The following is a 24,364-nucleotide window of genomic DNA, read 5'->3' as shown; positions in this document are numbered from 1 at the left end:
CACTGCAGGGAAAATAAACATTAAATCATGAAGGGTCATTATGTATTTTTAGCCAACTTAGTCATTTTGACAGAAAGCTAATATTGCTAATACAGATACATACAGCATGTGTTACCTTCATTATAAGGCTAATGTAAGGCTTTTAATTATTTGCGGCTGCAGACATATTTGGTTTTTGTGTTTTTGGTGCAATATGGCTCTTTCAACATTTTGGGTTGCTGACCCCTGATATAGACTGTTTTACATTCCTGTCTATAGAAATTCCAGGATTTACGCATTTATTTACAAGAACTTTTTAACTTGAAAAGCTCTGTTTTGTGATGGCTGTCGCGTTGGGTTTTTTATCCATACACAATAGCATAACGATCAAACAATTAGGTAATTTTCGGCCAACGGCCCGTTTTTTGGCAAAAAACTAGTAATTTAGACATTTCTACGTCCATACAAAAAAAAAATCGGCATTATGTGTTTTATTTGATGTAATGTTTCAGTCTATAAGTGACGAGGGCAAAATAGCCGGCAAGACGTGCTGAGGCAATAGTGACATCGGAATTCAACCAAAATAAGTTGTGATTGTATTTAGAAAAATGCTAAATTTGCTTTTGTTGAGTAAAATTAAGATGATTCCGCATGCTTTCCTCAAGTATTAAGTTTCTGATGTGAAAACTGAGTGATTTATTAGCTGTTGGAAACATATGTCAAAATTGCACAAAAAAAAAAAAAAAAAAAAAAAAGTCGCTATTTTGGGCAAAAACGTATATGATATGCTAAATATTACCTATTGATGCTGAAAATACGTATAAGTGATTATCTCATTTGGTGATTTTTGTGCATCTAGCTTAAAATCTGAGAATTTCATAGCCATTTTAACTTTTGTTATACTTACATAAAAAATAATTAATCGGTATAAGAGAATTGCTTTGATTTTTTTGGTACCGCTGCTCATGCAGACTCATATGCCTAAGGCAGGTGCCTGTTTTGGTTTTAGTCGCTAGCGGCTGTGGTTTTGAAAATATTTGAATTTTACGTTTTTGAAAATATACCAATACAGAGCAGCCCCGCGCCCCGTTTCCCGTCAACTGATAAAGCCTATGTTAAAGGTTTTTCAAAATGAAAAATTGTAAAAACTCACAAAGATCCAAAACTATCAAAATTGTGTATTAAAATCAATTTTTTAGTGGTTTGCCTCACCAGAGTGATACCTGATGAGGTCACAGTATAGAAAATGACAGGCAATATTCTGTACTTATGTCCATGTGGTGGACATTGAATTTTTGGGCGGAAATGACAGTCGAGACTCATTGATTTTATCATGCAACATGTCAGAATACGCACTTGAAAGCAGGACAGAAGAAGTAAAAAAAAAAAAAAAAAAAAAACCAAATGAGATGTTTACGAAGTAATTTTACCGTCCGAGCAGGGAGTAAATTTGCCGTTTATGTCAGCGATCATCTTTGGCAGATGGAAGAATGAAGTCAAACCAGAAGCATTAGCTTTCACTTCATTGCTAGCTATGCTAAGGCACCGACAAAACTCTGAGGTAAATGTTTATTTTTTTAATGTAACCAGAATCTATAATACAGCAAGCATAAAGAATAAAAAAATAAATCATTTCTGATTGAAATTCAAAATGGCTTCGACTGTAAGCAGTGTAATTTTCTTGTGTTAAGACATTATTTCCTCTATTATCCGTGGTCCAGGAAATTTGCAATTTCCGTAATGAACCGTATTGGCCCGAATATAAGACGCTGTTTTTTTGCATTAAAATAAGACTTTAAAAGTGGGGGTCGTCTTATATTCGCAGCCTAGACATTATACCCATTCACGACGCTAGATGGCGCCAGATACCATTGAAGCGATGTTCTGTCATGACAGATCTCAGCTACTCTCAAGTTTAACCAGTTTGCATAAATTTTATTGCAATGTTTTTCCTTATTCAGATTTGTTTCAAGACTACGGTTACAGTTAGACTTCACTTTGATGGTTAATGCAGTTATTGCAATTTTGTTGTTTTATCACAATAGATTGGTTTATTTACATTTCAAAAACCAGAAGCCATTCATTTACGAATGTGATTGCACTTTAGTTTACATATTTAAATGTTCAGATATTAAGATTTGAATGAGGCACTCTTAGGAGTACATTTCTCTCAAAAAGTTACTCAAGTAAGTGTAAGGGAGTAAATGTAACCACCTCTGCTAACAACGCTAATTGTTAGCTGTTAGATTTGAATGACGCAAAATAACATGCTTTTTCTCTCAAATATAACCTTATAATCATTTGTGTCAGATGTATTGTAATTATTTTCTGTATAAAAATTAATTTGGTGTTCAAAAAGTCCTTTTTTAAAAACTTGAGTCTTGAAAAAGAGGGGGTCGTCTTATAATCAGGGCCGTCTTATATTCGGGCCAATACGGTAAATACTTTGAGCATGAACGTCATTTGCACTAGACGAGGCCTTTCTCTTTAACAAAGTTGCATAATGTGGCTACAATGCACCAGTACAATGATTAAAAAAATGTCCTACCAGTGGTGTCTGGACAGGTGAAGATGGGCAGCAGCAGAGGTGGAATATACCACATTGTTAATTCAAAACACTCATACAATACTGTAAATTCACAGCCAGTGTGGTTGGTAACTTACAGTAGTAGTAAGGATCATCTACAGGAGGAGAGCCAAAATGGAAATTAGTTATTGAGTGTATAAGGAGAAGTCAAAACAGAAAAACATGGCAATATGGGCACACCTGTGTGGTCGTCCGGTGGGTCGATGAACTGCGCCGCCACCATCTTTTCGTCATGGCCATATTGGTTCTTGGCCACCAGCCGGTAGATGCCGTTGTGGATGTGCGTAGGGTTGACCAGTTGCAGGCAGCCGTGATATTCGCTCTTGGTGGTCTTGTGGTAAGTGGTCCGGATGTAGTCATGCTCCTCCAGCATCTCGTTTTCAAAGTACCACTTCAGCTCTGGCCTGGGGTTGCCCGTCATGCTGAAGGGGATGCACCAGTGGTGGTCCTTCTCCGGTTCCAGCAGCTGCTGGATGGTGGGCGCGACTGATGGGGCGACCGGTCGCACGGGGAATGGGAAGTGGTTGGCAATTCAACGACCAAGGGAGGGAGCGAGGAGTGTTCCGGAGGAAAAACAACATTGAAAGGCTGAGAGGACATGTTGTTTCGGGAATGTTGAATATGGAGACAAACAATACAACTGGAGTGGAGACCAACGTTAGCACCTGCTAAGATTAGCTTTTAGGGAATGCAAAGTAGTACAAATGTTAAAGAGCCTGTGACACCAAAAATGTTTATTTCATGTTACGCGTGTTATTTTATGCTCCTGAATGAAATGGACTACTTGGATGCGTGTGGAAGCCATGAAAATGAGTGACTTCCGGCTCCGGTCTCGGTTTGAGGAAGAAGGCGAATGTGACATCAGTGGTAGAGATTATCTTCACAAAACAGCCGTTACCATATAGCATGCAGAAGGACTGCGGATTCAGCTGATTATGCGGATTTTTTTTTTTTTGTGTGCATCATGCCAGCCCAATGTGCTGCAGGCTTTTGTTGCTACACCAGAGAGAGTGGTGTGAGGCTTTTTGGATTTCCAAAAGATCCTTGTTCATCGCGGTCGCTGCAGAACGACGAGCCGTAACTTGCTCGTCGCGGGGGACTGGCCGATCGGTGAAGACAATCAACCCCGCAGCAGTGTGTGACATGAGTCAGGGTAGTTCTGTGTAATTTTTTATTTTCAAAAGGCGTGAAAAAGACTTGGAAAAGCCTCTCGGTTGGGATTAGCATGTCGGCTCGCTGTCACGCCTCCTGTTTTGTTTACACACTCCGTCTTCGAAGCCGGGGCGGGAAATTGACAAAAGCCGGACTAACGCTGGTGGCATGAAATATCGTTCAGGAGGTGCAAGAAGTCGGCAGTTTTGACCAATATGCAGTAATTTTGCCCTGTCGTACTGAATAAATGCATTTTTAATATTTCATATTCCATTTACCACTAGACTGTTATTTGTCATGACCATACCATTCATTTAGCAATTGCGGAAAAATACTTAAATAAAAAGAAAATCCTGTAAAAATACTGGAGCAGACAGATTAAAACAATGATGACATTTTGCTGTCTGTCGCATTTTCCTCATTCTGAATTTTCACCCTCAATGGGCTGAATTCTAAATCAGCTGAAATCGTGACCATCATCCAGCTGTGGACGCTAGAGCGCTATAATGACAGGCGGGGCTAAACGGCAGATTAAAAAACTCATTTCGCGTCATCTGCGCTTTGCCAAATTGTTGTTGTCGAAAAGTCTCAAAATATGATTTTATTTCACATAATAATGCTATTGAAGACTTCTTAAAAATCTTGTCACAGGCACTTTAACTTTGTCTAAGAACGGAAATCATGCCATTGAGTTGTTGTTGTGACTTTTTGGCTCGTCACGTTACGTAAGGGGTCGTCGCAGAGTAGTCAGTTGTTTTTGTATCTGAGCACTTACTGCAACTACTTCCCAAGTATCCCGGCATGGACTGTCTGTGGCTATGTATAGCGGTACTGACTTCGAATCCAACCCACGCTGTAAGTGTAAAGAGTTGCAGCATGTACCAGAACACTAGCGGGGAAACTTTACCTACCATTAGCTGATAGTAGCTATGTTATGTGTGTTTCCAGAGTATAGAGTTAAACATAGGAAGAATCATTAGTTAGAACTATTATTGTTACTGAGTATCGAACATTTCTTTTTAATGTTTTGTAAATAATGGGTATTTCTGAATGGCAAAATTTCACTGCCTAGAACTAGATGACTGCCTAAAGACAGAGTAGTCAATCCAAAAGGATGAGACTGACAACCAAACTTCCATTATCTGTTTTTGTGTAAGGTATTTTTTCACAGGTATGTTAAAATTTTTTGTTTTGGTTCTCTTTAGCTCTACTGTACAGTCGGCTATTCGTTTCACTTTCAAAAGAGCACGTCTATGGCCATTGGGCAACTAAAAAGTCAGTATTCCAATGAACATGTTAACTATGAGTTTCCACACCTCTATTTTTTCAATCCGATTAGTTGAAATATAGATCAGAGCGAGCATTCAGTCTCCCTTGGAAACAATTTACTTTTGGACTAACATGACACACGTTTATGAAGAACATCATTCAAGCCATTTACCCTGTTTACACAGATTGCTCTACCTTGGTCAAATGACAGAATAGTTAGATCACTAGCAGTGCCATTTGCGCTATTGCGTTTCAGAGGAAAACGTGGCGATCTCGTGAAAAACTACATCGAGACAAGCATTCGTTTTCGCTACAAGTTTTTTTTCACTAAGCATAGCAAAAAACATCCCCACGGTGAAGCGTTGGAGAGGAGACGCGGAAGCAGAGGACGGCAAGGCTTCACAAAGGGAAGAGTCACGGATAGGAAACCACACCAACAAGTCAATAAGATCAGCAGATGCAATAATGGAAACAAAGTGAGCAGCGCTTCTGCTTCCGCTTGGAAACAAAACAACAACAATTGTAAGGATATACAGTATATGACAGTGAGTTAGTGTGTGCTTACAGAGGATGTTGAGTTGCAGCGTGGCCTCCGTCTGACCCACCATGTTCTCTGCAGTGCATGTAATCACCTTTCCATTGTCCTCGGGTGAAAGGTCAGACAGGGTGAGCCTGCTCTCTGTCTCCATGGCGTCAATCTGGACACATAGCATATTATGGTGGCTAACGGGTGTTAGAGAATCCAGGAGACAGTGTTTGTCATGGATTTATTTTGCGAATTCCATAGTAAGAGGGATGAAGAATACTTGAGTCAGTAGGGATACAGAGTAACACTGGTGTACTTATTTAGTCATTTATTAATTTGGTTAACCTATTGGTCATTTTGTTTTCATTTGGACCCTCAAAAGAACGCCGTGGTTGACATTGGCGCCTGCACAGCCTCTTGATTATATTCTGTTCTAATTTTTTTTTCTCCAAGAAGTTACAAGGGGCAATACAGTGCCATCCACCCATCCATCATCTGCTGCCTAATCCAGGGTCAGGTCGTGTGGGCAACAGCTTTAGCAGGGAAGCCAAGACTTCCCTCCCCCCAGCCACTTCAAGCAGCTCAACCAGAGGGGATCCCAAGGCATTCCCAGGCCAGCCGAGAGACATGGTCTCTCCAGCGTGACCCGGGTCGTCCCCGGGGCCTCCCGCCAGTGGGACATGGCCGGAACACCTCTCCAGGGAGGCGTCCAGGAGGCATCCGAACCAGATACCCGAGCTACCTCAACTGGCTCCTCTCAACGCAGGAAAATAGCGGCTCGACACCTAGTCCCTCCCGGATGACCTAGCTTCTCACTCTTTCTCTAAGGGAGAGCCGCCTGTATCCGCGATCTTGTTCTTTCGGTCATGGCCTGTGAAGGTAGGAACGTAGATCGACTGCTAAATCGAGAGCTTCGCCTTTGGGCTCAGCTCCTTCTTCACCACTATGGACCAGCGCAGAGTCCGCATCACAGCAGACGCTGCACCGATCCGCCTGTTGATCTCCCGCTTCCTCCTACCCTCACTCGTGAACAAAACCCCAAGATACTTGAACTCCTCCACTTGGGGCAGGATCTCATCCCCAACCCGGAGAGGGCACGCCACCATTTTCCGGCTGAGGATCATGGTCTCGGATTTGGAGGTGCTGATCTTGATCCCAACCGCTTCACACTCAGCTGTGAACTACTCCAGTGAGAGTTGGAGGTCACGGCTTGATGAAGCCAACAGCACCACATCATCTGCAAGAAGCAGAGATGCAATGCTGAGGCCACCAAACTGGACACCTTCAACGCTTCGGCTGTGCCTAGAAATTCTGTCCATAAAAATTATGAACAGAAGCAGTAACAAAGGGCAGCCTTGGAGGAGTCCAACCCTCACTGGGAATGAATTCGACTTACTACCGGCAATGCGGACCAAACTCTGACACCGGTCGTACAGGGACCGAACAGCCCTTAGCTAATACAGTGGTTGGGCTAAAATGCTAACTCTCTTGAGTTCCCTCGTTATTAGGTCAACCTGTAAACAAAGCATTGATGCCCTGGTGTCTATGAATACGAAGCAAAAAAAAAAAGATCGCTTAGATGATAGCTTAGAGTGGCCATTGTGCCCTAGGCTCAGCTAAAATGCTAACCATTTTATATTTCAACACTTTGAAATTAAAGAATGTATGCAAGAAAAAGCTTGTTTAACTTGTCGCTATGTTGAATTGATGACAGTTGTGTCTTTTTAAACTTTTTTTTTTTTTTAACAGCAAGGCCCCATTTTAAAGTAGGGCAAATTAGCCTGGACTATTTTTACTTGTGGATTTAGACACTGTTAGATGCCCTGCTGAGTATTTATGTCAGTATGTCACGCTGTTCAACACCCAGACTGAGTTGAGTAAACCCTATATCCAGTACCACAATTGACTCCCAAACCCAAGATAAACCTAATTTAGCATAAATCTTCATCGATTTTACATCACAGAGCAGCTTTCCAAAAATGTTTGAGTCAAAAACCTCTTCTAAACCTCAACCGAGTTGGTGCACGCCTGTCCTAAACGAAAGTCAGTTATTTATTCGCTGCTGTTGACGGCGATAGATGTTGAATCCATCTGTAATTGGCAGCGACTTCATTAAGTATATAGCTACTGTGTCTTTATTTGATGTCATAGAACAGCTTTCCCCAGCTTACCCGTTTTTTTAAGAGTTGATGCACCCTTGTAAACAGTACACTCAAAGCTTTGAAGATGTTTTATTTTAAATCACTAAAAGCTTCAGTGGGTTTCAGGTTGGCTCCTGGATCATATCTATGTGGTAGATGATGCGGTGTTGAATATCGGCGGGTCGAAGCCGGATCTTGAAAAATAGACCTGTGGTGGGCTGTACTGTAAACCCTGGAGAATGAAACCTTAGACCTAATTTTAGCCATCGAGAAATTAACTTGAATCTTCAATGGAGCCCACTGGCTTATTGAATTAGACTGGCTCACCACAAAGCGGGAGAAGATTATGTCCAGGTTCCACAGAATCTCGGGAGATGGCGATCCCAAGGCACTGCACAATGCTTTGACATCACCGCCCTGCATCTCAGTCACCATCGTGGGGGTGACCTCTACTTGAGGGACAACTGCGGAACAACAAGGAGACGGTCTTAAGTAACCGAGTGAGAGGTGTGTGTGGGGAAACTGTAAACCCCCCATCGATCGCTCTATGGACTTTCAGGAAGCTCATGCCGCGTTGCTTATTCTAACGCGGTTTCACATTACCACAGTCAGGTGGAGTGAGCGTGGCGAAGGCTTTTGTTGCTCCGTATTCGTCCTTGCATTGCAGATCTTGGCTGTCGGGTTCTTCCTGGCTCCGCAGTTTGATCCAGAGGTTCTCACAGACGCAGTCCAGAGGATTTCCGGATAGCAGGAGCCTAAAAAAATGAGACGCGCCATGCTAGTAGATAATGGCTCTCAAACTGGGGTGCGCGAGCCTTAATGCGAGTTTATTTGTTCAACTGTTAAAACCAGTATAGTGATCGACTGGAACAGATAAAGGTTAGTGCTAGTTGATAACGTCTTCATTTGCAGAAAGACTGTCAGTTTGCCCCGACTCAGCCGTGTAAGCAATACTGAAATATTGGTTATTTGGCGCACAGAAAGAAAACCGAGCATCATCAGGCTTATCCTTTTCTTCATTTACCTTTTTTTTAATGACTGAAGTTAAGCCCGCCCCCTGCGTAAAAGGCGAGTTCAAGCTAGGCGCTAACGCTAATGCACGGCTACATCGCTGTTGTGCTGCCTGCCGCTCTCGCTCTTTGCTGGCGTAATTGCTGCATGAATTCTGTTTTGGGAGACTTGACAGTTTAGACCGCTACCAAATCCTGGAAATATGTGGTCAAGATCAGATTCAAACCACATACGAAAGTGACCCAGATCGTATTTGAAATAGTCCACTTCTATGCGACCTGTCCCATTCAGACCGTCACGTTAATGCCCCACTCGAGTCAGAAAAACACGAAAAATCAGATTCGTGCATTAAGCCCTGCCGTCTGAACCTAGCCTAAGTACCCATAAAGAGGGAGCAGAGACAGAGGAAGGTAAAGAAAGTATAGTACGATGTCCTGACTATTGTCAATCTTTTAGTAAAGCAAGGTAATGCCCAAACATATTCTAAGGTTTGTGTGCCATTGATTTCAGTGTGCCAAAATATAGTATATTTTTGTGTATAGGTGGAAAACAATTAATTATATTGGCGAATTAAGAGATAACTGGCTGTTTATGTGTGTACTGTATTGTATGTATGACCTTGCCTAAAGGGTTTACATACCCACAGTTTTCCATTTTTCACAGGATACAGTTGTAAGTTATTGTAATGCCCTTACACGTTGGAAAAGAGTCACTGTCACTGATGAAACTTATCCCTTGCACGCAACTCTGGTTTTCTGTGCAGAATGGGTCCTATTTCCAGCTCTTTACTGAAAATAGTCTTGCTGTTAGTGAAAGCAGTCCACGTCGGCTAGCAATGATACATACAGTAGCTGTGAAATTATCGATACAATAACCCATTAGTATTAAAGCAATAATAACCATCTCATTTAGTACACATACATGGTATGTATTTGATTTTTTATGATGTTAAGCAGTTCCTTGAAAGGCATTCCTCTATAATCGCTGGACCAAAAAAGTTATGGTTAACGTGAGCTGCAAAACAGGCAGCTAGCGTTTGTAAAGCAGGGCTTACGAATAGGAGATGTTGTAGTTCTGAAAGGTCCTCCATGACAGCTGCGACAGATTGTTGTCTCGCAAATTCCTTAAAAAATAAAAAATAAAATCCATTAGGCCACTTGTATGAAGCAGTACAGTACATTAATGCTATCTAGTGTAAGTAGTGTCTATATATATATATATATATATATACATATATATATATATATATGTATGTATGTACATACATATATATGTATGTACATATAATAATAGCAGTACAGTGGTACCTCTAGATACGGAAGTTAATTCGTTCCAGGACCTTGTTTGTAAGTCGAAATGGTCGTATATCCAGCAGGATTTTCCCATAAGAATACATTATAATTCCATTAATTTGTTCCACAGCCCGAAAACCTACACTAAATCAAATTAATTAATTAATAAATACTGTACTAGTACGATTGAAAATTACATATAGCAAAATGAATAAACTATGAATAAAAATTGTAATAGTAATACAGTATGATAATAATAATAATTCCTGTAATAATCTAACGAATTGGGTTCTAGTGTGGCGGATGTGTTTTGCGTGCTGTGCCTGAATGCACCGCGTGGCTGACGTGACAGTGAGATAGGTGCGGTTTTACTACTACTACAAGAGATTTTACTTTCTCTTTTAATGTTCTGTTGTTGGCGTCAACTGCAGCGGACAGTAAGCGTGTTGTGTTGCACAAGTTTTGAAATAAATTATTAAAAACCTGACGAAACTGGCGATTTTTTTTGGTGATGTTACCGCAATAATAATTGTCACCTTAACTTATAAAGACTGGCGAACGGAGGTCTAAGGAGGACCGTCGGGATCGTAGACATTCTATGGCCATTTAGTCGAGCCAGTTCACGGACACGCACACCATGCTCATATTTTTCTATCATTTCCATCTTCATTTCACTGGTAATCGTCACCTTTTTTCCACCACCTGCACTAAACATCTTGGAACCCGTGTTGATTTGTCTCACAAGAAAATCTGCCGTGCCTCCTTCTTGCGGGAACACAAGCTGTCATAAATAGTTGTATTTCGAAAATGTCGTCTGAATAAGAAACAAACGGCGAGTCAAATTTTACGTCGGATGTCGAAAAGATCGTGTGTCGAAGCGATTGTATGTCGAGGTACCACTGTATTTAACTATTTAGTAGCTACTGTAGCTCAATGTAAAAAAGAAAACTTCCAAAACGTTGTGCTAACTTAAGCTTTTAAGTAAGCACAACTCAAATTTGTTAGTAGAACTTGAAATTTTAGGTCATCCTATTTCACTTGCATTTGAAAGTTTTGATGGATAAGTTATTGCCGAAAACTCAAAATTTTAAGTAAACCGAATTTATGTTAAGCAAGGACACTTACAAAAAAAATAGTAATAACTAAACTTATATTTTTCAGTACATATGCTGTATATAAATTTGGTGCAAGCAGGAATTCAAACCTTGGTCTTCTCAATGACAGCACAATGCATAGACAAGTGACCTAAAGAGTCTGGGTGACTCTGTTCTCATCTACGCACTCTTTTTAAAGGAATTTTGAGTGAGGCTTCGGCTAACTTCACACAATTTAACATTTCCAGTTAGCGCTAGTTAACATTTCAAGTCAACACGAATGATCTTTTCAAGCTCTGTTTACTCAGAAATGTAAAATTTCCCCAAAAACCGGATAATTTTACTTATAAATATTCAAAATAATATAATAGAGTTACTGAAGCAAATTTGAAAATTTTGAGTTATGGTTATTTAAAATCTTAAATTAGCATAACATTGTATTTTTCTACAGAGTAGAAATAGCAGTGCACGTTCTAGAAGTAATGGTGATTGAAGTACTGTAGTTGTGGTTAAAAAGGAGTGGAAATAGGATTAATCACAATAGGATAACATACTGTGTGGTAAAATGTATTGTAGATAGTTGTAAAAGTAGTTGTTGAAGTAACAATTCTTGAAGAAATAATACAATTGGCATTGGTATTAGCTCAATAAATAGAGAGGGACGAGTACACTGCAAATTTATAACGTCCTAATAAGATTATTTTTCTTAAATCTGGTCAAATAATTTTGTTTTGAGTGTTAAAGACTAGTTAACAGAATAATGCGTCAGGTTATTCCTCTTACTTGAAGAAAATATTACTATTTGTTCTTAATACACACATCTTTTTTTCTTCTTCACCTAAGTCAAGAAAAAATTGTTTTCAAGTAATGTTTTGAAAAATATCTACTCTTGAATCATGAAAATTTCTAACATTTTAAAGCTTTAAAATTAAATATACCAATTTATATAGCTTATTTTCAGCTAGCTTTTTTTCTTATATCAAGAAATGTGAGTAAAATTTACTTGAATCACTGGCAGATAATTTCACTTCTTTCTAGTAGATTTACAATGAAAACAAGGGAATCTCACATGAATGCACCCCCTAAAAACGGTCTCATTTCAACAAATGGAATATGCCAAAAAGTTCTGATGAGAGCGTATTTTGACTCTTGTCATTCAAATACCAATAAATGGTTTAAAATTGTGAAAACAAGTGCACAATATGTTGCCTTGAAATGGAATGAATGATTTCTTACACAAATTGTAGTCTTGTGTTGTTGTAAAAGGCATCCGGAGATATGGACGTTAATCTGGTCCTGGTCACTGTTCTGTAGTAAAGAAGTGCTTTGGTCAGAGAGGGTATGATTTCAAAATAATCTTGCCAGTTGCAAAATACAGTGATGCTTGAGATATGAGTGGAATTCATCCTCGAATGCTCATGTATTCTAACTCGAGGCACTTCTTGTCGAAATTATTTTTTCGCTTAATGAGAAATACCAATAATCTGTTAAAGCCTGCCCCCACCACCCATTTTTTTTTGGCTATAAATGCATACTATATAGATACAAGGGAAAATACATATACAGTTGTGGTCAAAAGTTTACATACACTTGTGAAGAACATAATGTCATGGCTCTCTTGAGTTTCCAGTTATTTCTACAACTCTGATTTTTCTCCGATAGAGTGATTGGAACAGATACTTCTTTGTCACAAAAAACATTCATGAAGTTTGGTTCTTTTATGACTTTATTATGGGTTAACAGAAAAAGTGATCAAATCTGCTGGGTCAAAAATATACAAACAGCAACACGAATTAGTAATTTCTTGTGAGTGATTATTGACTTGAACAATCATTGACTTGAACAAGTCAGGAAAGTCACTTGGAGCCATTTCAAAGCAGCTGCAGGTCCTAAGAGCAACAGTGCAAACAATTGTTTGTAAGTATAAAGTGCATGGCACGGTTTTATCACTGCCACGATCAGGAAGAAAACGCAAGCTATCACCTGCTGCTGAGAGAAAATTGGTCAGGAGGGTGAAGATTCAACCGAGAATCACCAAAAAGCAGATCTGCCAAGAATTAGAAGCTGCTGGAACACAGGTGTCAGTGTCCACAGTCAAGCGTGTTTTGCATCTCCATGGAATGAGAGGCTGCCGTGCAAGAAGGAAGCCCTTGCTCCAAAAGCGGCACCTTAAGGCTCGACTGAAGTTTGCTGCTGATCACATGGACAAAGATAAGACCTTCTGGAGGAAAGTTCTGTGGTCAGACGAAACAAAAATCGAGCTGTTTGGCCACAATGCCCAGCAATATGTTTGAAGGAGAAAAGGTGAGGCCTTTAACCCCAAGTACACCATGCCTACCGTCAAGCACGGTGGTGGTAGTATTATGCTGTGGGGCTGTTTTTGCTGCCAATGGAACTGGTGCTTTACAGAGAGTAAATGGGATAGTGAAGAAGGAGGATTACCTTCAAATTCTTCAAGATAACCTAATGTCATCAGCCTGAAGATTGGGTCTTGGGCGCAGTTGGGTGTTCCAACAGGACAATGACCCCAAACACACATCAAAAGTGGTAATGGAATGGCTAAATCAGGCTAGAATTAAGGTTTTCGAATGGCTTTCCCAAAGTCCCACTGAGAACTTGTGGACAATGCTGAAGAAACAAGTCCATGTCAGAAAGCCATCAAATTTAACTGAACTGCACCAATTCTGTCCAGAGGAGTGGTCAAAGATTCAACCAGAAGCTTGCCAGAAGCTTGTGGATGGCTACCAAAAGCGCCTAATTGAAGTGAAAATGGCCAAGGGACATGTTACCAAATATTAGCGCTGCTGTATGTATATTTTTGACCCAGCAGATTTGATCACTTTTTTTCTGTTAACCCATAATAAAGTCATAAAAGAACCAAATTTCATGAATGTTTTATGTGACAAAGAAGTATCTGTTCCAATCACTCTATCAGAGAAAAATCAGAGTTGTAGAAATAACTGGAAACTCAAGAGAGCCATGACATTATGTTCTTCACAAGTGTATGTAAACTTTTAACCACAACTGTAGTATTGTACTTTATCAACGCATGGAGTAATAACATAATTAAATCAAAAGTAAAGAAAGTATGCAAACAGTTAGTGCATTATGATTTAATTCCGCAATCCAATTCAGTGTGCTCAATGGCTGCTCCCTTCTGGTGTATCTGGCTTGATTACCGAGAAGCAGTACTGAATAATAGTCATGCAGAAACCAACAAAGAAAAAAATAGACTTCAACTCCTCCTCAGCAGGTTGTTGTAATATCAGTAATTTTTTGTATGGGATTGTACATTGTGTTTTAGATGTTCTAAAAAGACTAGCTATTTGCCACTGAGTTGAATTGGGTTTCCTGCAATCATCGTATAGGGCTCGATAAATCAAAAAAGAAAATTGGCTCGTATAAAAAAACAAAACAAAACAAACACCTCATAATTTAAGTTAATTTGATTTAAAGTTATAGCTTGATGAGGTTGATTATTATTAAAAAAATAAATAAATTGTTCAGTGCTCCATGGCTAAGATGCGATTACACAGCATACAACACAGATGTGATTCAGTTAAAATATTTTTAAAGATTGTAAAAGGGGGTAATCATCTTGGGATGGGATCCCAGTTAGCTGTCAAAAACTGCAGGATAATGTTATATATATATATATATGTGTATAGAATGCCATTTGTGTCCCCAGTATAAATTAAGCTGTATTTTCACTAAAGTTGGACAAATACTAATTAATCTTATTTTTTGTGTATTATCAATTGCTGTCTATTATAAATTCAAGGGTAGAGGCTCCTAAATTCTTTTTTTTTTTTTTTTTTAATTGAAATTCCTAATGGTAAAAGGTTGGTGTGGACTTTTGCTATGTCCCCGGTGTGTTTCATTCAAATTCAGTCCATAACATATAATATACTTTAAGTAGAAAAAATAGTAAATTGTTACGGTTTTATTTTAATGGATAAACATAGACTTCATAAATATGCTGACGGTACACATTCCACAGACACTGCGCAACGCTTTCAAGTAGGGGGCCGTCCCACACTCCGCTTCAGTTATTCGCAGTCGGTCGCAGTTATTCAACACATGCAGCGATCCAAAGCAGGATTTAGGTTAAAAAAGTATGAAAGCTGTACCGCATACAAACAGAAGGGATTGTCGCAGGAGTGATTTGTTCAAGGATTCAAGGTAATTATTATATTTTTCGTACCATGCATGCATTTTGAAATGTTGTGAAAAAATCAATGGGCGTTAAAATTAAGCAATTAACCACTACGGCATTGGCGTCATAATTCGCAGTATTTACATGAAATAAATACCAACTGCCCGTTTTTTTTTTTTGCGTTTAACCAATACTGTTTTACGTTCATATCTATAAAGATTTCAGGGATTTATGCATTTATTCAAAATAATTTTCAACGTAAAAAGCTCTCTGTGTTGATAAGGCGGTGCCACAGTGGCCTGAAGGCTAGCAGCACATTTGACATATTTACGTTAAATAAATGCTAATTGCCCGTTTTTGTTGTTGTTTTGCTTTCAACCAAGAATCGAGACTGTTTTAGCTCCATATCTATAAAGAATTCAGGGATTTAAGCATTTATTCACAAGAATTTTCAACGTAAAAAGCTCTTTGTCCGTGTTTCCACTCGGTCAGCTTTGACGGAGATAGCACCCCCTATTAATCAGTCCAGTGTCCAGTCAATATATTATGAAGTCTATGGGACAAAGTAGCCCTAGTCATGTTATTTTTATACCAAAATATATAATTTACAAAAAAAAAAACGGGGGGGGGGTGGGTGGCCGGGTTTGTCTGTTCGTCCCCAATGTCACAACTAAACTAAATTTGTTGGTCAATTTAATGCAACACGGATATGATTTCGCAGAATCGACGCTACACTAAAACTACATTTTGTTGAATAAGAAGTCCAGTCGTCATAGGTTAGAATTCCAGATTGAATTTATGTAATACAAATGTGAAGTCGAACTCACAACTCGCGCTTTTACTATAACTTAATTATGAATACAGGTTAGGAAAGTTAAATTGCCATGTAACTGCTACTTTTAAGTTGCGTTAGTGTGTGATCTTTAACGTATCCACTCTGTTTGAGCTATCGATTAAAGAAATTAAATTAAGTGAATCATTTCGAAAGGTTTATTTGTAAAAATTATGGATTTCTCATCCAGGATCAAAGGTCTTGTTAGCTATTATGCTAGCAAAGCTGGGCTGAAGACTAGCTCTAGCACAAAATGTCCCCTCTGTTAGTGTCCTCGCTGTTATATCCAAATGGCAACCTATGAAAAAATGACCTGGTACTTTTTTTTTTTTTTTTTAAATGATATTGCAACTGAAAATCAAGAAAATATGACTTTGGCTATTCACAGTATAATAATGTTTCCTTGAGTTTTAGTTTGTATCACAATTGTTCTTGGTTGGAATAGCAGGGCTACCGCCCTCAGCACAGATGTGAATCATTTTAAAAGATAAACTGAGGATTCTTTACTTCAGTTTTTAAGAACTATGGAATTTTGTTCAGTTGCTGGAATAGCTGTTGCCCACGGTTATGGGAGGCTGTTTGAGAAGTAAATCATACTTACACAACCATACTCACACACACGTATTAAAATTTTCTCTTCCACACACTACTATACCCTCTCACACATAGTAGTATAGTCTCTCATATAAAATAGTATACACTCTTATATACACTGTTATTCTCTTTCACACACACGACTATATTCTCTCACACACACGACTATATTCTCTCACACACAGTGGTATAGTCTTACACAAAATTATACACTCTCTCATACTACTAAACCCTTTGACACATAGTAATATACTCTCTCACGCACATTACTATACACTCTGACCTACACTACTATACTCTTTCACACTCACACTACTATACTTTCACACACACTGCCATACTCTCTCACGCATAGCAGTATAGTCTCACACACACACTACTATTTTCTCTCAGACACAACTATAGTCTAATATGCGCACAGTTATAATAATGAGTTTTCATTGGTGATTTAAATTTTCCAAAGCCACCTAAACTTTGTGAACAGTGATCTTTATTTTTTTTAGGGCTGTAATCTTTAAATTGGTGTTTGAATCATTTTACTTCCTAACTGTGTACAGTATAATTGTCAGTGTATGAGACTATACTATTATGTGTGAGAGAATACAGTACTGTGTGTGAGAGACGAAACTCCAACATGTGAGCGATTATAGTAGTGTGCGTTAGACCATACTAATGTAAGTTAGAGACTATACTTGTGAACGTGAGAAACTACATTACTATGTGTGAAGACTATACTATTATGTGTGAGAGAGTATAGTGTGTGAGAGACTATACTAGTGTGAGTGAGAGACTATACAGTACTAGTACGCGTGACAAATTTTGTATGAAATACTATACTGTTATGTGTGTGTGTGAATATAGTAATGTGTGATAGTATAGTAGTGTGAGTGAGAGACTATACTACCATGTGTGAGAGAGTATACTAGTGTGAGTGACAGAGTATAGTACTGTATGTGAGAGACTATGATACTAAGTTTGAGAGAATAGTAGTGTAGGTGTAACGGTATAGTTGTGCATGTGAGAGTATGATGTTACATGTGAAAGAAAGTATGATTTACTTCAGAAACGGCCTCCCATACGCGATTGGTCAATTTAATGAAACACAGATGTGATTTCTCAGAAACAACGCTACACTAAAACTAAATTTATGTAGTTGAACAAGCAAAACATTTTGAAATTTTGGTTTGTCCAATCGTCATAGGTTAGGATTCTATTTCGAATCTATGAAACACAGATGTGAAGTGGAACTCACAACTACCTCTTTTACTATGACTCAACTCTGAGTACAAATTAGGAATGCTGAATTGCCACGAATTTTATTTTAGCACAAACGTTCTCCTTTGGAATATCAGGTCGACTACATGCAACACAGAAGAGAAGTGGGTTTGGGGGACATAACTTAGGTTACAAATACGCATGTGATACTTACAGGTTTCGGAGGTTTATGTAATGCCTCAGACTGTTGTCATTGAGCTCAAACAGCCTGTTTTGGTTGGCGATGTATCTGTCAAGAAACATAATGATAAATCATTAAGGAGAGTGTGCTTTTTTTTGTCTATAGACAAGTTTCCTGAGTGAAAATTAGGCGGCACCATCTTTGACAATTTCTGCTCCGGACTACCGGTTTAGACATAACACCATGAATTGCGGTTGAAGTAGTCAAAGTTTTAAACTGCCAAATCAAACCAGAGGAACCCACGGAATTTCCAAAAATTTATTAAGCATGACGTAGGTTAGACTTTGCTACTTTCCGTGCTGTGCTTGGTTGAGTGAACTCCTGGAAGTGCCTATATATATATGCTTGGAAGTGGAATGCTTTGAACTGCGTCCATTTTCAAAGCACCAGTGTGGATCTACCACGCCATACGCCTTAAATCGAAACCAGCAGCAGACAATAATCTAAGGGTGTGCTTTACCTCTAAAGGATCCATCTAAAAGATTGCATGTTTGTTCTTATCACTTTGTTGACCGTTCGTGGACCAAATTCTAACAATCTGCGCAGTCTGTGTTAACATGGGGTGTCAACTGATACGCCAGCTTGAGTAACCAAAATGAGGCGAAATTACAAACAATGTTTCAGTTGCCGAATGCAGAAGGGCTGACACGGATTTTGTTTTTACAAGGAAATACTATAAGGTAATTTTCATCTAGTTAGGTTGTAGCTATGGTACTGTATTATGAGCTCATCACACATGTACATATAAAAACAAATAGCATGTCGTTCTTTTTTTATTGCAGATATTGATCGCAATAAAACTTTTGGACAACATGATTCCATTTCTTGGTTTATTTAAAACAATTGGTGCATTTCCAAAATGGGCCAATAAATCACAATTTAGAAAATTATTAGAAAAATATTAACAAAGGTGAAGCATAAATTGAGCCTTTCATCTTCAAGGTAGAATACACGTAGTCTCGATATATGTCCATCAACGTAAGTGTTGTCGTGAGGCACATCAAGTTGTCTTCCCTTGCCTAACAGCGTTTTCCACCTGTAAACAAACGAACAAAAATGTGTAACACTTGAATTTACGCATTTAGGGTTAAAAGCCCTTGTATGACTTGTAGTAGATGAGTGTATTCCATTTCTTTATCGTTGAAACTAATGCAAAGCTAGTGATGTCAGCTGTGACACAACACAGAACACAGTCAAATCGAACATATTTGTACCTGTTATTGCTTTGTGGTGGCACTGTCTTGGTTCCACATCTGCCTTCATGAACACAAAATTCCCATATTCATGTATTAAGACTAGGGCTGTCAAACGATTAAAATTTTTAATCGAGTTAACTACAGCTTAAAAATTAATTAATTGTAATTAATCACAATCGCAATTCAAACCATCTATAAAATATGCCATATTTTTCTGTAAATTATTTTTGGAATGGAAAGACAAGACAAGATGGATATATACATTCAACATACGGTACATAAGGACTAGGCCTGTCGCGATAACAAATTTTAGTGTGCGATAATTATTATCATAAATTATTGCGATATGCGATATTATTGCGCCCCCCCAATTTTTTTTAACCAATTTACAATAACACAGTGAGAATACAGTATATATTAATAGATCCAGTACACCAATTTAAACGCGAGAAATATTTACTCTTAAATTCAAAAATACTTTTTAAGAAATCACAACTAAAAACAATAGACCATGCCTCTTAAGTAAAAAACAACAATATTGATACCGCATAGAAACACAGAATAAATAAAATGTGTTTAAAAAAAATTTTTTTTTAAATTGCACTTAATAACTTAGGCATTTAGGCAAATGAAAACTTTTCCCGTCATAGCTTCTGCAATGGTGTTCCATAGGGATGCAACGATACAGTTAAGTCATGGTTTGGTACGATTTTTGATACGGGGGACACGATTTTCGATCCGATTCAATACATTTAATGTTCTGTAAAAAGAATAGCAATTTTTTGTTTCGGTTTTTGTTGTTGTTGTTGTTGTTGTTTTTTTTGCTAACGAGCAAAAATTAAATTGCCATCATATAAAGATGCATTTTAGTGCATAATATTTATGTGCTTACTTCTTACTGATCTGAAAAAATTTTGTATAAAAGTTCTGAGAACAATCTTTACTGTTTGTAAAGTGAGGCAGGGCACATTGTTGATTGCTCCAGCTCTCTTAGCAGCTAGGTTTACTACATGAGCAAGACATCCTATTTGTGGTCCGAATCCATCTGTGTCACGTACTGAATTAACAATATTTGCAACATTATCTATAGTCACTGGTATGGATTGATTTGGCCTTCTTAACTTCCATTCAGTCATGACAGTTTAAAATTCATCGATGTAGTATATGGACTACGTGTCCCATAATCACTCTGGGCTCACGTAGCCAATGGCATGGGACGTAGCACATCTAGTTTGCCATTTCATGATACCTAGTGTGTGCGCGCATTAAAAAAGTTAGCAAGTGCAGCTGAAGTCACGTCTGCTCATTACTACACGACACCAGCATATGACAATCGACTTTCATAAACAGGACGAGTTTGAAGCACAGCCCTCTTAATTTCATTCAGCTGTTCGTTGTCAAAGCGAGGTTGTTCGTAGCAGCCAAGTCGGTAACAATGTTTTGGCGGACTTCGTTGTAAATATTCGGCGTTATGCCGAAAAATAGCCGCCCCGCGTGAAATGTCACTCCTGACGGGAGCGCCCACACGTCAACAACACCGGCACGCCATAGATGGTCCACAGTCACACCGGAGCACTGACGCGGCCGGTATACTCAAAGCAATAGGATATAATGGGAACGATTGGCTCCTGCGCTAGTTTTTGCCGGACCTGGAACGAAGATGCATTTTGTGCAGTTGGTAACGAGGAATCCGAACTTTTGACAACACGTCTGCCACACGCGCGCACGCACGTGTAGGCGAGGCAATAAATCGCAGCGGAAAAATTACCGCCTTAATTTTTATTTATCACACGATAAATGGAATTATTGCATATTGCGACAGGCTTGATAAGGACTGTATTTGTTTATTATAACAAATCAACAAGATGGCATTAACATTATTAACCTTCTGTTAAAGCGATCCATGGATAGAAAGACTTGTAGTTCTTAAAAGAAAAATTTTAGTACAATTTATTGAAATTTTATATTTAAACCCCTCTTAATGTTTTCGCTTTAATGAAATTTGTAAAATTTTCAATCAAAAAATAAACTAGTAGCCCACCATTGTTGATGTCAATAATTACTTACACAATGCTCATGGGTGGCTGAAGCCTATAAAATCAGTCGCACCCAAGCGCCAGCAGAGGGCGGCAAAACTCCATAAAACACAATTAACAAGTGGTGTTTCACTGTACCGTCATTAAAATCTGTCTGAGCGGGTAATCTGCGTTAATTGCGTCAAATATTTTAACGTGATTAATTAAAAAAAAAAAAATTAACGCCCGTTAACGCGATAATTTTGACAGCCCTAATTAAGACACATTCAACTGGATGCTTCGGAGCTTTCCAGGTCCTTGATTGCATTTCCATTCACTGCCAATAAATCAATAAAATACAAAACTATTTTGGTTGTGGTGACTCTAAGCCATTTCTTCATATTGTCCTTCCATGTCGCGATGATGGAAGATGGATGCGGCATTTCCATATTGTCTTTTTTGAGGTATTTTGATGAGTAGTTCCACGCCAGCTCTATTGTTGTTTTGGTTAGAGAAAGCATAAAACGGAAGCCGTGAGCAGAAATGAGGAGGTAAAGCGGAAGTACCTTGGAAACATGCGAAACATGAGTGGCGCCATCTTGGAAAATGTCTGTTCCGAACTTAAAGAACAACATGAATTTCGGTTAAAGTAAGCAGTGTGTTGACAAACTGCAAAATCAAACCACGGAATCTCCAAAATTGGATTCGGCACGACGTAGAAGAAGTTAATGATGTGATTTAAACCTAAGGATATACCTAGAAGATCGTATGATTGTTCTTATCACTTGATTGATCATTCGTGGACAAAATTATAACCTGTCAGCCTGTGTTTACGCTAGGTGTAGAATGATACGCCTGCCACTTGAGTGACCAAAATTAGGTGAAATTACCAAATTATATTACATTTGCCAAATGCAGAAGATTTTGTTCATACAAGGAAATACTTCAAGCTATGTACATATAAACAAAATAGTATGTCCTTCTTTTTTATTGCAAATATCGATCGCGATAAAGTATTTGGACAACATGATTCTATTTCTTTTATTTAAAACGATTGGTGCATATGCAAAACAGGTCAGTTAATCACAATTTATATAATTATTAGAAAAACAAAATTACGAGAATGTGATATCAGACAGTAGAGGTCCGGAGCCTCGCCAAACTTTCACCTGACATTACAGAGACCATTGTCGGCCTCCAATAGCGTATCTTAAAGTTGCTGCAGTTAAAAAGCTCGTAGTTGGACCTCGGGATCGAGCTGACGGTCCGCTGTTAGGCGACCCACCGTCTCCCAGCCGCCCTGGGTAAAACGCACGTAGTCTCGATATATGTCCATCAGCGTACAGTAAGTGTTGTTGTGAGGCACATCAACTTGTCTTCCCTTGCCTAACAGCGTTTTCCACCTGTAAACAAACAAACAAAAGACTTGTAACACTTGCATTTATGCGCTGACATACAGTTGTGGTCAAAAGTTTACATACACTTGTGAAGAACATAATGTCATGGCTCTCTTGAGTTTCCAGTTATTTCTACAACTCTGATTTTTCTCCGATAGAGTGATTGGAACAGATACTTCTTTGTCACAAAAAACATTCATGAAGTTTGGTTCTTTTATGACTTTATTATGGGTTAACAGAAAAAGTGATCAAATCTGCTGGGTCAAAAATATGCATACAGCAACACGAATTAGCAATTTTGGCGAATCATTGACTTGAACAAGTCAGGAAAGTCCCTTGGAGCCATTTCAAAGCAGCTGCAGGTCCCAAGAGCAACAGTGCAAACAATTGTTTGTAAGTATAAAGTGCATGGCACTGTTTTGTCACTGCCACGATCAGGAAGAAAACGCAAGCTATCACCTGCTGCTGAGAGAAAATTGGTCAGGAGGGTGAAGATTCAACCGAGAATCACCAAAAAGCAGATCTGCCAAGAATTAGAAACTGCTGGAACACAGGTGTCAGTGTCCACAGTCAAGCGTGTTTTGCATCTCCATGGACTGAGAGGCTGCCGTGCAAGAAGGAAGCCCTTGCTCCAAAAGCGGCACCTTAAGGCTCGACTGAAGTTTGCTGCTGATCACATGGAAAAAAAGATAAGACCTTCTGGAGGAAAGTTCTGTGGTCAGGCGAAACAAAAATCGAGCTGTTTGGCCACAATGCCCAGCAATATGTTTGGAGGAGAAAAGGTGAGGCCTTTAACCCCAAGTACACCATGCCTACCGTCAAGCACGGTGGTGGAAGTATTATGCTGTGGGGCTGTTTTGCTGCCAATGGAACTGGTGCTTTACAGAGAGTAAATGGGATAATGAAGAAGGAGGATTACCTTCAAATTCTTCAAGATAACCTAACGTCATCAGCCCGAAGATTGGGTCTTGGGCGCAGTTGGGTGTTCCAACAGGACAACGACCCCAAACACGCATCAAAAGTGGTAATGGAATGGCTAAATCAGGCTAGAATTAAGGTTTTCGAATGGCCTTCCCAAAGTCCTGACTTAAACCCCATTGAGAACTTGTGGACAATGCTGAAGAAACAAGTCCATGTCAGAAAGCCATCAAATTTAACTGAACTGCACCAATTCTGTCAAGAGGAGTGGTCAAAGATTCAACCAGAAGCTTGCCAGAAGCTTGTGGATGGCTACCAAAAGCGCCTAATTGAAGTGAAAATGGCCAAGGGACATGTTACCAAATATTAGCACTGCTGTATGTATATTTTTGACCCAGCAGATTTGATCACTTTTTTCTGTTCACCCATAATAAAGTCATAAAAGAACCAAACTTCATGAATGTTTTTTGTAACAGAGAAGTATCTGTTACAATCACTCTATCAGAGAAAAATCAGAGTTGTAGAAATAACTGGAAACTCAAGAGAGCCATGACATTATGTTCTTCACAAGTGTATGTAAACTTTTGACCACAACTGTAATTGTGCCATCTACACGTACTGATTAGCAACAGGCTAGCAGCCACAGGAGTGCAGTAGTTTGTAATAAATAATATTAAAGATCATCATAATTACAATCATCATCGTAATAACAATAACAAGGCAACAAGTCGTTTCATTCGCAAGATTTT

The 24,364-nt window shown here is 38.8% G+C and overlaps 1 protein-coding gene across 1 annotated transcript in view; it reads right to left on the bottom strand.

Moving 5' to 3' along the window:
- Positions 1–24,364, bottom strand: part of ntrk2b (neurotrophic tyrosine kinase, receptor, type 2b) — a 55,850-nt gene that overhangs the window by 28,035 nt on the left and 3,451 nt on the right. Inside the window, exons 2-9 of the mRNA XM_057819900.1 lie at positions 18,063–18,137; positions 12,288–12,359; positions 9,720–9,788; positions 8,258–8,409; positions 7,982–8,118; positions 5,553–5,685; positions 2,729–3,052; positions 2,528–2,536 (exon numbers count right to left, since the gene is read on the bottom strand). Of these exons, the coding sequence (XP_057675883.1) occupies positions 2,528–2,536; positions 2,729–3,052; positions 5,553–5,685; positions 7,982–8,118; positions 8,258–8,409; positions 9,720–9,788; positions 12,288–12,359; positions 18,063–18,137 (971 nt within the window). The remainder of the gene's footprint in view (positions 1–2,527; positions 2,537–2,728; positions 3,053–5,552; positions 5,686–7,981; positions 8,119–8,257; positions 8,410–9,719; positions 9,789–12,287; positions 12,360–18,062; positions 18,138–24,364) is intronic.

The sequence above is a fragment of the Corythoichthys intestinalis genome, chromosome 17 (assembly GCF_030265065.1).
Source record: "Corythoichthys intestinalis isolate RoL2023-P3 chromosome 17, ASM3026506v1, whole genome shotgun sequence".
In the NCBI taxonomy this organism is placed as follows: Eukaryota; Metazoa; Chordata; class Actinopteri; order Syngnathiformes; family Syngnathidae; genus Corythoichthys; species Corythoichthys intestinalis.
This window is presented reverse-complemented; position numbering and strand designations above follow the sequence as displayed.